At 31.3% G+C, this 16,985-nt stretch overlaps 2 protein-coding genes across 2 annotated transcripts; one reads left to right on the top strand and one right to left on the bottom strand.

The window, feature by feature from the left end:
- Positions 1–7,501: 7,501 nt before the first annotated feature.
- On the top strand, positions 7,502–12,521 carry LOC123881654. The gene is made up of 12 exons (XM_045930374.1): positions 7,502–8,090; positions 8,197–8,242; positions 8,633–8,702; positions 9,225–9,308; positions 9,424–9,540; positions 9,770–10,240; positions 10,359–10,759; positions 10,892–10,991; positions 11,091–11,150; positions 11,239–11,325; positions 11,591–11,719; positions 11,883–12,521. The coding sequence occupies exons 2-12, from the start codon at positions 8,199–8,201 to the stop codon at positions 12,183–12,185; spliced, it is 1,866 nt and encodes a 621-aa protein (XP_045786330.1). The 5' UTR covers positions 7,502–8,090; positions 8,197–8,198; the 3' UTR covers positions 12,186–12,521.
- Positions 12,522–15,058: 2,537 nt separating this feature from the next.
- On the bottom strand, positions 15,059–15,738 carry LOC123881652 (STS14 protein-like). Its single transcript, XM_045930373.1, has one exon. The coding sequence runs from the start codon at positions 15,683–15,685 to the stop codon at positions 15,176–15,178; it is 510 nt and encodes a 169-aa protein (XP_045786329.1). The 5' UTR covers positions 15,686–15,738; the 3' UTR covers positions 15,059–15,175.
- Positions 15,739–16,985: the final 1,247 nt, after the last annotated feature.

The raw sequence follows: 16,985 nt of genomic DNA, 5'->3' as shown, positions 1-16,985 counted from the left end.
TTATCAAATTTTTGTGCTCCATATGTTTTCCGGTATGACTTTTAATGTCTGCTTTTAAATCATTAATGTGTATTTAACGAGGGAGCTTCTACGGTGCATTCATGTTTTAGACTGTTTTGGTGCAGTCCCTTTAGTTGACCAATAGAATATCAACTTACTGTCACATCAACGCAAGTTCATGGTAAACTCTATAAATTTTTTATTTATTGCACATCAATCCCTCATTAAGTAATATATATATATATATAAACATAAAAAGAATAGGAATCGTTATTAAAGTTAACCAACGAAATCTGAAATCTCAAGCAATCATCACAGATCTTCAATTAACTAGTGATCGAAATAATAATACTCACCCCTCCACTTTGGAGTATCCAATTATTGGTAGCAGATATCGAATAATACAAGTATACAACCATAACTAGGGTTATTGTTAGACATCTCATGAAAACAAATATTAGGCAGTTCTCGTTTATTTGTTAGACATCTAATGAAAACAAAGTTGTTGCATTTGATTTGTTGATGAAGTGGTATGTTCGTTCTTAATTTGCAACTTCAGATCCAGATCTATTAAGTCATAACGAACTCATATCTATTATTTTTTGTAACTTTATTTTACGTTTGTTTTTTTCATCAATTAGTTGGAATATTAGATCTACATCACGAACTTCCTTTAATAAATCAGATTCGATCATTAGAATGAGGATGACGAAATATTCTTTTTATTTATTTGTAAAGAAATGGAAGAAGCCATTTGTTATGATGGAAGAAGAAGAATTTTTTATTTTTTATTAGGAATGGAAGAAGCCATTTGTTTGAACAGAACAATGATGTTGTTTTAATTGATTTTCACAATAACAATTGGGGTAATGGTTTAACTTTTATTATAGTAGGGACTTAGTTGCAATATTAATAGATAAAGATACATGGTAAGTACCATATAAGTGGTATGTACCATATAATTCAAAGTGTTATTGATTGAGTCAACATTATTTTCTCATTGGCCAGATTATAGAATGTATCAATGAAGGTACAAATTAGGAATGCACCATAGAATTTTCCATTTAACAAACATGTCATGAAAATTGGATTTAGAGGCCTAACATATTTGAACCATTCAATTTCAAGTTGATGGCTAAAAACGTGAAATTAAATTGCATGAAAAGTGTAAATATATGAACCCGCGGGTCCTTCTTTCACGTACTAGTGCGTTAAGCTAAGGGAGACAATTTGTGTTGCCAACTCGAGACAGTCACTTGCTTATATTGATGCTGTGCCAACAATACAAATATATGGTTCACATATTTCAGAACACAACTTTGATTCTGGCACTTATGGTCTAATGATTTGAGCAAAAAGATGTTCTACCCTTTTCTTTGAAATGTCGTTTCTAATTTGGTGTATTCATAAAGTGCCATGCATGAATATATAGTGCGCTCGTATCTCAAGATGACCGATAGAGAAAGCCGATTTTTAATCGCTTCACGATGTTATTTCAAAAATCATGTATTACGTACGTACTCTAGTATTATTATTTTTTCGTTAATTATTTGGTATAATATTTTTAGCGGATGATGTTTTGGTGGACCACCTTCACAAGTAGTTAACTGTGGACAAACGATCAATACTATTATAACGAATACGAATTTTATAAAATTTATTGTTGAATTGAAAGTTTATATCGTATAGATCATTCATAAAAAAATTTAGAAAAATTTAAAATCATTTGATATGTTATTGAAACTTATCAAGATTAACGGTATTTAAGAAAAACTCATAAACCGCTAATCTTAATGAGTCTCAATAACATATAAAATAATTTTCAATTTTTCTAATTTTTTTTATGGATGTTCTATATGATATAGACTTTCAATTATGAATGTTATATAATAGTCGGTTTGACACTCCACCTCATGATTTTCTTTACTCCCCTATCTATAGAGTTTTTGTCTTTCATGAAAATTGAACTACGTACCCCGAAATTCAAGTACATCTTTAATCTATTTCTACTACAGATATATTGAGCTAGATATGTGTGTACTCAGATTCTTGTCTTATGAATGTTAGTATTTTGTAATCCTCAATTTAAGAGTTCTATAAGACATTTTCGATGAATACATAGATCTAGGAAGCATGTATGTCAGATTGATTTGAAAATCGATCCACTCACTTGGACTGAACCATATACTGCACATAATTTTCTTCGTATATCTTGGAATTTTCTGCCATTAAAAATTTGTCTTTGAAGAATAGTAATGGAATTTCAATTTCAACTATAAGATAAAATAGAAGTTTCATTTGTTTATTTATTGAGACCTTAAATTTTAACTCTTCATGCAGTGAAATTTAAAATAACAAATGTGTCCAAAGAAAAAAACCTTACATTTTTGTTTTACTTGTTGCATTGAAAAAATAACTTCAATTAATATTTTGTTTAGACAATGTTCAGATTTTAGATTATATACTTTGTCATTTTCCCTAAAAAGCAATACTATATATGTTATGCATAATCTCCTGTATCAAGGAAATATACTATATGTTGTTTGTCAAAGAAGTTTGTTGGTCTTTGTCTTGGTTATATTTTTTATGGAACGTTTTTTTGCTGTGGTTTGAACAAAAATTAACCTTAGTTTTAATTGAAAAAAACAAAGATAAGAAGTTTAATATATTTTATGAGAGAAAATTTGAATTATGAGAGAGGGAGCTGATGGAGTTTTAACTTTTAGGATATGTTTGGACTGGTAATATAGCCACTTTAACCTCAATTGGAGGCTACTGGATTTCGGTACACATCAAAAATTGGTGTTGTTTTGAATTTTTTTTTTTTTTTTTGGTGATATGTTGTTTTGAAATTTAAGTTAAGAGTAAATTAACACTCATAATTGTCAATTCAACTAGAGGCCTTTTATTTTGTCATAAAAATAAAATAAAGTCCTTCTATAAAAAATAAAATGGTGAAGAACTTAAATAATAAATCTAAGGTGTGATTGACTTGGGATTAGAACACTAACTAGTTTATCTTACATTTACGTAAACGTATTCAAATGTAAATTAAACCACTTCTATGAAGGTGAACAATATATTTATGTAAAAATTGCATATAAAGTTAAAAACTGCAAATATTAGTTTGAAATTAGAATTAAAGTTGAGTTAGGCCGTTTTGCGTGTTAAAAAAACCGACTTAGGCCGAGAGGATATCTCATCTTACCATATGGGCCGAGTGGGGAAGAAGGGTAGAATTACGGAATGAATACGTCTTGTGGCTAATACCTAAGGCATAAAAAAAGCATTTTCTACGGGATCTCGAAACCACCAACCACCCTGACCTAATTCACGATGAGCCCTCCAACTTCCTACCATGATGCCCACTGTTAAAAATTCAAATCTGTTTTTGGTCCTAGTCGGTGCCCTTCAACTAGGTTTTCCTCACAAACATAAAAAACATTTCTTCCGTATGAGTGGTAACAACACTCTAACCTGATCTACCACGCTAAGTGTCCCAATGACACATCGACCTCTACTGTATAACATTCTTACAATGCATTTGTAATAGTGAGATCCTGGACACCATCCTTTTTACCTCTTTCCTTTGTCTCACGATGCCCTCTAGGCAAAGTAAGTCACCAGTCATCTGCACAATGCACGACATACTATATAGCCAACTTCCTGGTCTCCGTCTTTCAAGCAGCATGCCCAAAGCCTATGAGTCATTCAAGACTATGTCGACATTAGAAACAAAATCAATTTTACTTGAAGACATCAAAGTATGTCAAAATAAATTTAACACATCTATATTTTACATTGTCTTTTAACTTTCAACAAGTTTTAAGAAGATACTCAAATTCTTATATCAACATTAAAATTCTTAAAATTTTGAGTTTGATCTAACCCAATCTTATAAAACTAACTATAGGGCGAAAATTGTCTATCTTTATAAACTAACTATAACACATCGATTTGGGCTCTTAGCACTGATGCGTGAATATAAATTGGGGGTAGTCCAATAACCGAAACTTAATAGCATGTGATTCAATGAATTTTAAAGAAAACTATTTAGTCCCATCTTAAAATTTTGGATTGGATCTAACTTAATCATACCATCTTAAATTATCTTTACTTATAATAAATTCATATCACATCATGAAACTTTTAACAAAAATCAGATAAAATCATCATTAGATTTTTGAAAAAAAAAATCATCATTAGATCAAACTACTGTGGTTCTGTCAAAATTAAAAAGATACTGTAATTCTAGTACTAGTACTGTCTACTAGTATTGTATTATTGTGTATGTGAACAACAGTGAACATGTGAACTTCCCTATCCTTTCCAGATCAAGCTTTTTAGAACTTATATTTGATATTTCAGCTTTTCCCTAAGCTCTTTCCCCTTCCTTTTTGAGTTCTCTTTTTCCGTCTCAACTCTCAACAAAGTTTACAGAGAAAAAAAGGAACTTTCTTTGATCAGAAATTTATTATAACGACAAAAAGAGGATGATAACTGGCCACCATACCACACTCCCATCATTTTCTTTTTGTATTGGTTTTGGTAAACATAAAGTCCCATTTGATTAAAATTATTTGTATATTTGTGACCATATGTGACAACCGTTACTTTACTTTCTTTGATATTGAAAGACAATATGCTTATCTCCTAATTCAACCAAAAACATTTAGACAAATAGAAAATTCACAAAAGCTATACTACTTTATATGTGTACAACATCTTTATGCATTAGCTTTTTCATCCCTTTTGAGGTAAATCCTTGCTTTACTTTCTTTGTAACAAGGTTATTTTGTTACCTAGTCACTTGTTTGATGTTTCCTTGTTATTCAGTTAAACTTTAGTGTTGTCTAGTGGGACTCTGTAAATAAAATGCCATTTTCATCATACATATATATGGATTAGACATGACAAGTATCACTTCCAATAGGAATGAATTCAAATAATTTTGGGAGCCTTCCCCATAATATGTTAGCGAATAGGTCGTTAAAATTTGTAAGCGTCGGTCAAATTAGTTCTTGAATTTTATTATTTATGAATACATATTTTAGATAGTAAGATGTCGATTAAAATAGTTCATCTATTAATTTTTATTATTATAAACTATCACGTGATGAACTACGTTATTTGTTTGGTACAAATGGTTAATAATTTTTTCTAAGACGAATTATTTATGAAAATTTGAATGGATTCTTGTGAGGAATAATTATTGATCAGATTTATCTTATTATAGCACAACAAAACAAAAATAAAAAAACTAATGATATGAGTCACTAATCGAATATGTGATTTTTTCACATTGATCACACACCATCTCACCGGAGATTAATTTGCCTACGGAATTTGACAATCTCAAAACAAATTTTGTGTTGAAAATGATATTTATAGAGAATAAATGCATAAAATCCAAGGTAATTTTTTTTTTATCTTTAGTTTGATTTATTAATTAACATGTGTTTTTTTTATACAATATTATTAACATGTGTTTTTTTTTGAAGGATATTTTATTAACATGTGTTATTAAGTCACTTGTTAACATTTTTCTAATCGTAATTGTGCAATGACTGGAATATTAGTCTACAAAAGACCTAATTTAAACTACCATTGATATAATCTTTTAGGCATGCATTGATATAATTAATACAATTAAAATTATAACTTGTTGTGGATTGCACCTGAGCCGAATTTGGCATCAAGCTCAACCTACTTAGCCGTCTAACTCGGCCCAAAAGTATGCTGACCCAAAGTCAAGTGAATCTGCTCAAACAGCCACATAAGTTAACCCTTATGTAACAGCCGGCATCGAAATGATTGACATTTATTATCAATCATAACTTTTGAGTGTGAGAGTATCTACAGGTATAATCCTCTTTCACACAGCCATATCAGCACCACCGGCTACATATGTTCTAATCAGGTGAAATCACAATCTTTAATTTATTTTATAATTTTTTTTTGGTAAGAATTTATTTTGTAATATATGAAACCCAGTTATTGAAAGTTGAACTACCAATGACAAAAAATCATTTGAAGATAAGATAAATCACCTGCCTTACCCAACACTGTATACGGATTAGTCCAACACACCTATAAAAATAAATATGACACAATTGTAGCATATGGTAAAAATATATCTCTTCAATTAAAAACAAAACTACTATGTAACTATCTAATATAATTTTATTTCAATTTTCTGTCCTTTATTTGTTACGTAAATTGAATTGGATTATAATTAAAGAGTGATGCAAAATGAGACAAATGGTGGAGGACAGTCACCAACTCTCACTTACTTACCGACGAGAGTAAAGAACATTGCATATGCATATGTACTGTAGTCAATGTAGATGTCTTTGTCTCTACTCTAGTCATCTACTATGTTCACCAAAAATATGTCTTCATTTTTAGAGGTATACTAACTCATAAATATACTATTTATAGATTCTCATTGACAAGAAACAAAGTTATATAAAATCTCAGTTCTTCATTCGAATGAAAATGTTAGAAAAAACACTAAATTACAATATACATAAATGTGGTAAATTGTTTTTTTACTTATGATTCCTCTTAGGTTGGAATTTTAAATTTGTTATATTGTGAAAGACTAACATTTATGCTCAAATGTTGCCTAACTTTGTACTCCTATTTATTTGTGGACTACAGTATTATATAATAATAAAAAATATTATAATATATTAGCCATGCCTTGTCCTTTGTTTAAGCCTAAAAGGGAAACAACTTTTCCATAGTGCATTTTTACACCTATTTATTCACATTTACTTATATGAATTCCTTAAATAAGAAAAAATATATATATATATATATATGTTCAAGTAGTTAAATATTTGAATTCCTTAAACAGTAAGTTATGAGTTTGATCTTGAAATTTTAGGTATGGAGAAGATTTAATTGAAAAGGGAGAATCCACCTTATATATCTAATAAATTTTTGACGAAATTAATCAAGGCTAAACAACGATAAAAACTTTGTATTTATAAGATAATAAAAAGTATAGCAAATTTTAACAAGTGTAGCAGGATACTAATATTAGATTTAAAAAAAAATTTGATGATGTGAAATTTAGGGTGAGAGATGGTGCCCCAGTCCAAGACAGAAAAAATTTTAGGGCTCTTAAATTAAATGTAAAAATATTTTCTTAAAAATTGTACGTTCAATACTATAAAAAAATTATGTTTTGGTTTTTTTAAAGACAAAACTCTTACTCCCTCCGTCCCATTTTATAAGATCTAGTTTGACTAAATACACTATTTATATGTCTTGTTTTAACTGTATTTTTCTAAAAGTATATAAATATAAATATTATCATATATGATCTTGTTTGATTTGTTTTGAAGAATATTTTCAAAATATCAAATTTTTATAATTTTTACTAATAAACAATTAAATATATTTGTAATTAAAAGTATGTATTAGCATACATGCAATAATTAATGAGTTTTTATATTTTGGAATGAATAGAGTATTTTATTTTTTATTTCCTAACAAATGCCTTTAGCAAGGCCCAAAAAATATTTAAAAATGGATGCTAAAAATTCCATGTATACATTGAGTGTTCACTTTAATAATTTCTACTAGTAATAAATTAGTTGAACTTGTGCCACTAAGATTATTTTCCTAATATAGTCTTCATTGAAGATAGTGAAGTTGGTCACTTTAAAGCCCTTTCTTCTTCTCTCTAGTGACATTGGATCTCTAGACCCTTTATGGTACTTTTGAATGTTTTGACATTTTGCTTAGTCTATCATTTTTCCTTCCTTCAACAAACCCCAAAAGGTAGTAACCCTTTACAAAAGCCTAGGATCATAGCACAACACAATAATCATTAGTGTATTAGTCAAAAACAAAAGCCTCATTAGTCAAAAGCTTCATTCTTTACTCTAATGGGTTTGGTTTGGTTTGGTTTGGTTTTTTTGTTGTTGGATAGTGCCATTAACGGTTCTGTTTAAGTTTTAAGCATTACTTGCTGAAAAAAGTAAACTTTTTTCTATGGTGAAATGCAACAAGAGTACAAGACAAGTCAACTGAAGTGAAGATTCTAGCTAAGAAAGTGTTTCTTTTTATCTTCCTAGGTAGGAATTTTGATTCTGTGTTGCTTTGTTTTTCCAATATTTACAGCAATTGATGTTTTGTTCTGTTAAATGTAATAAAAATTGTTTTTTTTATGATGGGTTTTAGGAATGGGGCTTGAAGGTTTGATTCCAAGGCACAACCGTTCTAAGAGGTGCTTACTCTATTTAATGTGTTTAAGTTCTTTTTTCTTTTTTTGAAGCATTCTTTTGTTGCTTAAAGTTGGGTCCTTTATGTATAAGCACTTTTGATTGTAGAATTTATTCATGAGGGGTTACTTTTTTTTTTTTTTTTGAGAAAATGAGGGGTTACTTGTTTTTCTGGAAAATAAAGGTTTCACATTTATGTCAATATTGTTTTTTTTTTTTTCCCTTTTGGGTCTAATTTTGTATACCCATTTGGATTTTGGAGAGAAGGGTGTACCTCTTTGAAAATTAAAATTGAAGGTTCATAACTCTTGAAAGGGTATCTCAAAATACAGTTTTTATTATAATTTTTCTTTCATATATTAATTGTGTTTTACTGTTTTTATATTATATTGCAGCTTTCCTGATAAGAAAACAGTAAAGGAGGATAGTTCAAATAGCTTTGAGGTTTCAGATCAAACAAAGCTGGTATAATAAATCTCTTCTCTATTTTCATCTAAAAGTTGTCATAACTTTTTTCTAGCTTTTTTAACTAAGGGAATTTGAAGGCACAATTCTGATAAGCACATTGAGTTTAATTTCAGTGTATATCAAAAGTAGTTTTAATTAAAGTATGGTGCTGAAATGTCATCATTTTTTTAGTTAATTTGTTATTGGGAACAGTGAACACCAAGGGCAGCCCAATTTTTTTTGGAACTGATTTTGTGGCATTTCCGGACACTTTAGATCAAAAGTGTCTGATGTCTAACACTGATACATGTGATTACATACAATTACTTCCATTTTTCAAATTATTATCAGTATTGATGTGCCAGTAGAATGAGTATCATGTCTGGTGTCGATGCTTCATAGAAAGCATGTGTATGTGGGTGGTATAAGTAATCCTATCTCTTACAGTGGTGATATTAATGATCTAGTTTATTATCATTGTGGACTGTTATTTATAACCAAAATTTTCATGCCTAAAGTATGGATTTGATCTGGTTCCAGAATGCAGGTTACCTCACTGAATGCAGTGAAGCTCGAAAAAAACAAACCCCTATGAATAATGTTCGACATAATCTGAAGCAAGAGGTACAGCAGAAGAACTATTTAATTATAATATTTAGCCATATGATTCAATAAGTCATTTTGTTTTAATCATGTTTTAACTAGTGTTTTCCAATTATCTATGTCTATTTTGTGGCAGATTCTACAATTGGAGAAACGACTAGAAGACCAATTTAAAGTCAGATGCACGCTAGAAAAGGCACTTGGATACAGACCTATATCTCTTGTTAATCCAAATGACATGACAATACCTAAGGTTGGAATTTCTTCAATAAATTTTAACAATCTTCTTGTTTTGGTTATGAAACCATTTTCTTCTGATGCCATAACTTTTAACTAATTATTATCAACATGTGTGACATATCCAGAATTAATGTACTAAATTGTTTTCTCAAATAACATTGATTTTGCAAGCATACGTATGGTTTTGATTTATCATGTTCGCGAATTTCTTTCTGTCTGATAACGGTTTTTTCTTAAACCAGCCAACCACAGATTTAATCAAAGAAATTGCAGTTTTGGAGTTAGAAGTTGTATATTTGGAACAGTATCTTCTCTCCTTGTACCGTAAAGCATTTGAACTACAACTATCCCCCGCCACGGTTCCATCTACCGTGGAGGAAAGCGAAAAGACTCCTTCTCTAACAACATCTAGAGCAAGATACCTTGAAGTTTCTTCACCTGAGGTCGTAACCAAAAGAGGATTTTCATCTGTACAATGTATTGATCATGAGCTTAATACTCCTCAAAAGGAATGTAATGGATACGAACTCGAGACTCCGGATAAAGAATACATTGTACATCATCCAGAAGAAAATAATTTAGACTCCAGTGTGCATCGCTGTCACTCCTCGTTATCCCAATATTCAGCATTTACAGAAAAAGTATCTCCTCCAGAAGAAGCGTCGACCGATTCTCTACGTGCGTGTTATTCTCAACCCTTGTCCATGTTGGAGGTAAATCATGTTTCACGGAAAATCTTTTTGTTTTAATATATAATGTTACTCCTAGTACATTGAGTTGCTGCGACCATATCGTTCTTAATTGGTTTTTGACTCATTTTGTTTTGTACAGTATGCCGAAAGTGTTGATGCTTCAACAAAAATAATCAGTCTAGCAGAACATCTCGGTACTCGAATATTTGATCATATTCCAGAAACAGCTAATAGGCTTTCCGAGGATATGGTTAAATGTATATCAGCTATATATTACAAACTTGCAGACCCACCTGTAACAAATCCTGGCCTTTCATCTCCCAGTACTTCAACAAGTGCGTTTTCTATTGGAGATCAAGGCGACATGTGGAGTCCAGGGTTCAGAAATAACTCATCTTTTGATGTACAGTTAGACAATCCTTTTTTGGTTGAAGGATTCAAGGAGTTTAGTGGCCCTTATAGCACGATGGTTGAGGTATCATGGATTTATAATGAGAATCAGAAATTGAGTGATACAGTGCAGTTGCTTCAGACTTACAGGTGAGTTTATTAATAGCTCTGATTCTTTTGTATGACTTATAGTTTGCTTATATGTCGGCAGGTCGATCAAGTAGACGTAGTCTTTTAAACTGGATTGTAGTATATTTGTCATGTACTTCTATGCTGTTTCAGATCACTTATTTGTCAATTAGAAGAAGTAGATCCGGGGAAGTTGAAACACGAGGAAAAGTTAGCTTTCTGGATCAACGTACACAATGCTTTAGTGATGCATGTAATTATTATTCTCAAAGCCATTTCACCCTTTAATACATTCCATTCCTCCCGCTTGATTAATTAATAGGTTTAGAATATGTTCTTTGTTTTCTGCTAGGCTTTTTTGGCTTATGGAATTCCACAAAACAATGTGAAAAGAGTCTTTCTTCTTTTGAAGGTAAAAAACCAATAGTAGCATTACTAGTCAATTTGAGTAATGAGTATGAAACTGAGCCTAACTGCTTTAGCTGAATTGCTCGTTACAGGCTGCATATAATGTTGGAGGTCATACAGTCAGTGCAGACACAATACAAAATACTATACTAGGTTGCCGAATGTCTCGTCCTGGACAGGTGAAACTTACAATCCCGACCCTTTACTCTATAAAAAAGTGTGCTATTGTGCCGTATATAGAATAATACTACTCTGTCCCAAAATATAAGGGAAAATTGGTCAAAGAATATTGATGTATTTGGTTAAAAATTTGGACTAGATACATCAACTTTGGTTGACCAATTTTCCCTTATATTTTGGGACGGAGGGAGTATCATTGAAAATTCATACTACATGACATACCTGCGAAGGATCTTCTTCTAAGTAACTTGCTTCGTATTGTAGTGGTTCCGTGTGTTCTTTTCTTCGAGGACAAAATTCAAGTCTGGAGATGGCCGACAAGCATATGCAATCAAACAGCCCGAGCCTCTTTTGCACTTCGCACTTTGTTCCGGAAACCACTCTGATCCAGCGGTACTTATCTCATTTCTCATATATATATGTGATTTTCATTTGATTTTGACGTCCCCATTTTTATAATACTTAATGCTATCTTCTCAATCATTTCTCAACAATAACCGTATTTTACATGGTTAACGTAAGTGAGTTGTTTATTTTGAACTGAACTTTATGACAGATACGTGTATATACACCGAGGAGAGTGTTTCAAGAACTAGAGATTGCCAAGGAAGAGTACATTAGAGCAAGCTTTGGGATACGCAAGGACCGGAAAATACTTCTACCTAAGATTGTAGATTCATTCTCCAAGGATGCAGGTTTATCCCATGCCAGTCTTATAGAGATGATCCAACAGTCTCTACCGGAATCCCTGAAAAAGAGGGTTAAGAAATCTCATCTTGCGAAATCCGGAAAGAGCATAGAATGGATTCCACACAACTTCGCTTTTCGATATCTCATACCTAAGGAGCTGGTAAAATAATTACTTGGTAGCTTTATGAGAGACCATATGCAAATGTTTGGTTAATTGTTATGTATTCTTTAGGGATTTGCATTTAGTGCAGTAACTGTGTCACGCAGTTTTCGATCTCGACTGTCTAATCTCAAATTAACAGTTGAGATCGTTTTAATTTTAAACTGATTTTGTTTTTTTGAAGTCTGAACTGTCTAATCACAAATTAACGGCCGAGATCGAAAACTGCGTGTACGTAACTGCGTCTATTGTTTACTGCAGCAGATCCTAGTCCTTTTGTACAAAATTGACAGTGTAGCATCAACTGATGAATCTAATATTGCAATATGTAGTAGCATTTGCATATATAATATTTCTTGCCATGTTATTTTTTTTTTGCAGTATCTGTAATTGTTGTAGTTTATCAGAAGATTTGAAATTCTACTATAAGCAGTGTAAATGATTTGTTGATATAATTTATTGTCAATTGAATTTCTTTGGACTTCAACATGGATTATGAAATTGAGATTCAAATTTTCAATACCAAGACCTATTTATTGAATCAGGATTAAATTTTATAATCAGGTAAAGTTTTCATAATATTAATAGCTATATAAATCAAGATACATGTAGTTTAACTTTTGTGCTTGTTTGTATGTTAAGTGTGAGGGTAAGAGTCTTACATTGGATGAAAAATTATATGTTGAGCATTTTAATTGTAAGTTAAGGGACCATATGACTTACTCCCTCTATCCTGATTTATAAGCAAAATTTTACGTTTAGATTCATTCAATAATGGGACGTACCTGGTCTATAATATAAGTCAGATACATTAGTTTTTCAATGAATCTGAAAAGTTGACTTTTGCTTATAATTAAGGATGGAGGAAGTATGTCTTAAGATTTTGCTTATGCGGTTGTTTTTAGTTTAATGTGATGAACCCCGAGCTCCTTTATGATCCAAAGGTAATATCATACATATGAAACACGAATACTCTTCTTATTAGACATGTCCTGGTGTCAGACATGCGTTGGTGTCAGACACTGACATACACTTATGATTACACTAAATTATATCATAGATAATGTTGAGAATCGGAATCCACAATTGGAAAAACAACAGTGAAGATTCTGAAACACACTAGTATATTATTAGTAAACAACATAAGAGATTTTGGATTGACTTGAGACAAGAAGGATTGGAATGGATCCACATTGTGTGCCCTCTGCATGTGCACGTGACCTCCAGGTGTGATTCATGGGATTCATATAATAAGTTAGTGACCTGCGGGTGGAGAGAACCCCACTAAACACATTGCCCCTCTCCGTGCAAACACATGACTTCAATTCAATCACATTTAATTTTGGTAGTTGAGTTAGTAAAACAACCATTTACCACATACAACAGGTTGAGATTGGGATAGCTGAGAGATTTCATTGAGTTTACACCACATAAAATATTTTGGTTTAATTAGTTTATGGGTTCCTTAAAAACATTTTAAATTTTAGGCTTTAATGCAGTTTTGATCCCCCTATTTTGAAAAACCTGAACTTTTGATCCCCCTATTTTAAAACTCAGCACTTTTGATCCCCCTATTTTAGTTTTTTGTTAGTTTTAGTCCCCCACCTCAATTTGGTCAAACTTTTGCTAATGTGTCATGCTCACTGATGACGTGACATTGTACATGTGGACAACTTGCTATGATGATGTTAGAAAAATTGGTGACACACAATATTTGACCTATAGAGATGCATGTTTTGCAATGGGATTCCTTAAAGATGATCGTGTTTACATCACTGCAATCAAAGAAGCAAAAGATTGGGGCTCGGGACACTATCTAAGGAAATTGTTTGTCCACATGTACAATGCCACGTCATCAGTGAGCATGACACATAAGCAAAAGTTTGACCAAATTGAGGTGGGGGACTAAAACTAACAAAAAACTAAAATAGGGGGATCAAAAGTGCTGAGTTTTAAAATAGGGGGATCAAAAGTTCAGGTTTTTCAAAATAGGGGGATCAAAACTGCATTAAAGCCTAAATTTTATAATGGTCCTTTAAAGAAGGAAAAAAAAAGTCTGGATTGGTCCCTTAAAGACATTTGTTTATCACATTGGTCATTTCCGTCAATTTTTTACAAAAAAAAACATTAGTTGTAGTTGACTGGATTGTGGATGTCATTAAGTGTAAGTGGTCCACCAAAAACCTTATTAACTTTTAAAATTTTAACCATTGGAATTTTTTGTTATATTTGGAGTTAAAATTTAACGGAAATGACCAATATGACAAACATATATGTCTTTAAGGGACCAATCCAGACTTTTTTTTTTCTTTAAGGACCAATCCGAACCTTTTTTTTCTTTAAAAGACCATTGTAAAATCTAAAATGTCTTTAAGGGATCAATAGACTAATTAAGTCATATTCTTTCTTACATCTTACTTAAAGTTTCTTCTTTTCTCGAAATTTTCCGTTGCTAGAAAGAGTTTTGATAATTCAGAGTTTAACAATAAATATTTGATAGATAAATGAAGTTATAAGTCGTTGGAAACACTGACGCGTACAAAGTAGATGAGTCGGATTTCGAACACCGGTCATAATGTCTAACCTAACAATTTTAATATTTTTCTCCGATTGAACTACCATGACTAAATCTTTTGAATTATCTGAAGCACAAATTTGATAAATAACTTCACATAAAGTGTGGTTAATGAACTTCCCCTAAAACGAATCATTCGGAAGAAGTTAAGTACGACTTTTTGTGGGAACAAATTTTTAGTAGACTTTACTTAACTAGCTGTCGAACCCTAGATTACTAGATCCCCTAAGAATAAGAGCTAACACATAAAAATAATAATCTAAGATCTAGTTTGTGTATCGATCATTATGTGTAACACAGATCAAGATCTGTAAACTAAAGTCATTATTTATTAATTAGCATTTAGAAAGTTGCAACTGCAAGAAGAAGTTGAGATGAGACCCAAATCAAGCAGATGAACATTAAAATTACAAGAACTTAACAATCAATAAGGACTCTCTCCAACATAATTACCAGGTGGATTATAGAAACAAATACTCAAACTAAACCCTTCCTTACCACAACTAGCTTGAGCACAACCAAGTTCAACACTCTTTCTCCAAACAACTTGAGTATAAACACCACACTTATGATTTGGAACACAAGAATTATCACTACGATTATAAAATTCTTTCTCCTTCACCCAATTTTCTACCACCATACGTGGCGTAACCGTCGTGCCACGTGCCATAAGTTGATTGGCGCCGTATTTTCCGGCTGTTAAGTTGGCAAACTGGCAAGCTTGTTTGTCTCTTTGATAGCGGACCAGCTTACTGGTAATGTTGGCTATCTGCTCGTTCCATGTTAATGGCTCTACGCCTACTGCTGCTCTTGCTTGGTTGTGTGTTTGTAGAAACTCTGTTGCGGTGGTTGAAAGTGGTGGTGGTGCTGATTTTGATGACACGTGGAAGGTAGTTAGAACTGCAAGAAAAAGAAGTAATTGATGGTTAACCATTTTCACTGTGTGTGTAGTTTTGTCTGATCTATTGTGTGCATGATGAACAGAGGAAGTACCAATATTTATAGGTGATAGATAATATTTTTTTTCTATTTATTTTCTTTAAACAATTTTTTATGCATTTTTCAAACTTTTTTTCAAAATAAACGACCCTTTTGATTTAATAAAAAGATATTTCTCAATACCAACAATGAATTGGTCTAAATGGTAAGAGTTTTTTATCCTTTAAATAGATAGTCAGAGGTTCAATTTCTAACTCTTGCGTATGGAAAAATTCGGTTAAAATATGAGAACCTGCTTTTGTGCCCACAGAAGTTGTCACTAACGGTGGTAGAAATTTTGTACATATATGGTAATCCAAAATAAGATATATTTCTCATTCAATTTTACACTTTTATCAATGCGTGTAAAATAGTTAAATGAGTCACTCATTTTTTCGATTTGGTATCTCTTTTACGGTTTGGAATGAGTCACTCATATTGTCGAACAAAGTGCTACAATTGTTTTTTACCCAAATGAGTCATTCATTGTGGGACGAAAATGAATGCTACTTTTGTTTCTAAATATAAGATTTCATCGAGTAAATCACGAGAAATAAAATCGATTATTATAGGATTAAATTTGTTTATAATTCGTATTGTTTTTATAAGTTTATCCTTCTAGAAAGAGATTGGTTCATTTTTACATTGATGAATGTATTTGTGATTGCAATTTTTTTAACATATTGTGGGTAAAAAAAATCATCAATATATATAGTTAAAAGTTTGAAAGAGGTCTTATAAAGAAGGATTGGAAAAAACTCGAGAGGTTTTATGTTTAAACTTATACTCTTTCCGTTTTAAAGTGAGTGTTAATTAAAAATTTGCACACAAATTAGACCAATTATATTAGTGATTTAATAAATCTAAAAAAAGAATATTTGCTTATATTTGAGATCTGAGTAGTACTTTTGTCCCAATTTACTAACAAACAAAATAACCAAATTTCTTTATCTAAAATTATAAGCAAAACAGATAAATATTTATTATTTGCAAAATTTATTTGTACTTATTTTGATGAAAACTAAGACATACTCTCCGCGATTTTAAATATAATTGACAAAAAATACAGCCCATTGGTTTGTGAGCTTACTCATATATGGAGTTGAGATCTCTCTATTTACTAGTCTTTTCATTTCCTCCGTTACTATATATGTTTGGAATATAAATGCAAAAGTCGGATATTAAATGAGTCCTAACTATAATAATTATAGTATACTTCAGATTAATAAAAAAAAACTATAATAATCATCCACAAG

This window comes from Trifolium pratense, linkage group LG4, assembly GCF_020283565.1.
Source record: "Trifolium pratense cultivar HEN17-A07 linkage group LG4, ARS_RC_1.1, whole genome shotgun sequence".
NCBI lineage: Eukaryota > Viridiplantae > Streptophyta > Magnoliopsida > Fabales > Fabaceae > Trifolium > Trifolium pratense.
Note: the sequence above shows the minus strand (reverse complement) of the source record. Positions and strands in the feature narration are given on the sequence as shown.

Coding starts and splice junctions, on each gene's coding strand:
- LOC123881654 (XM_045930374.1), top strand. CDS start 8,199: ATGGGGCTTGAAGGTTTGATTCCAAGGCACAACCGTTCTAAGAG. Junction 8,703..9,224: donor TTTCAGATCAAACAAAGCTG/GTATAATAAATC, acceptor ATCTGGTTCCAG/AATGCAGGTTACCTCACTGA. Junction 10,241..10,358: donor AACCCTTGTCCATGTTGGAG/GTAAATCATGTT, acceptor TGTTTTGTACAG/TATGCCGAAAGTGTTGATGC.
- LOC123881652 (XM_045930373.1), bottom strand. CDS start 15,685: ATGGTTAACCATCAATTACTTCTTTTTCTTGCAGTTCTAACTACCTTC.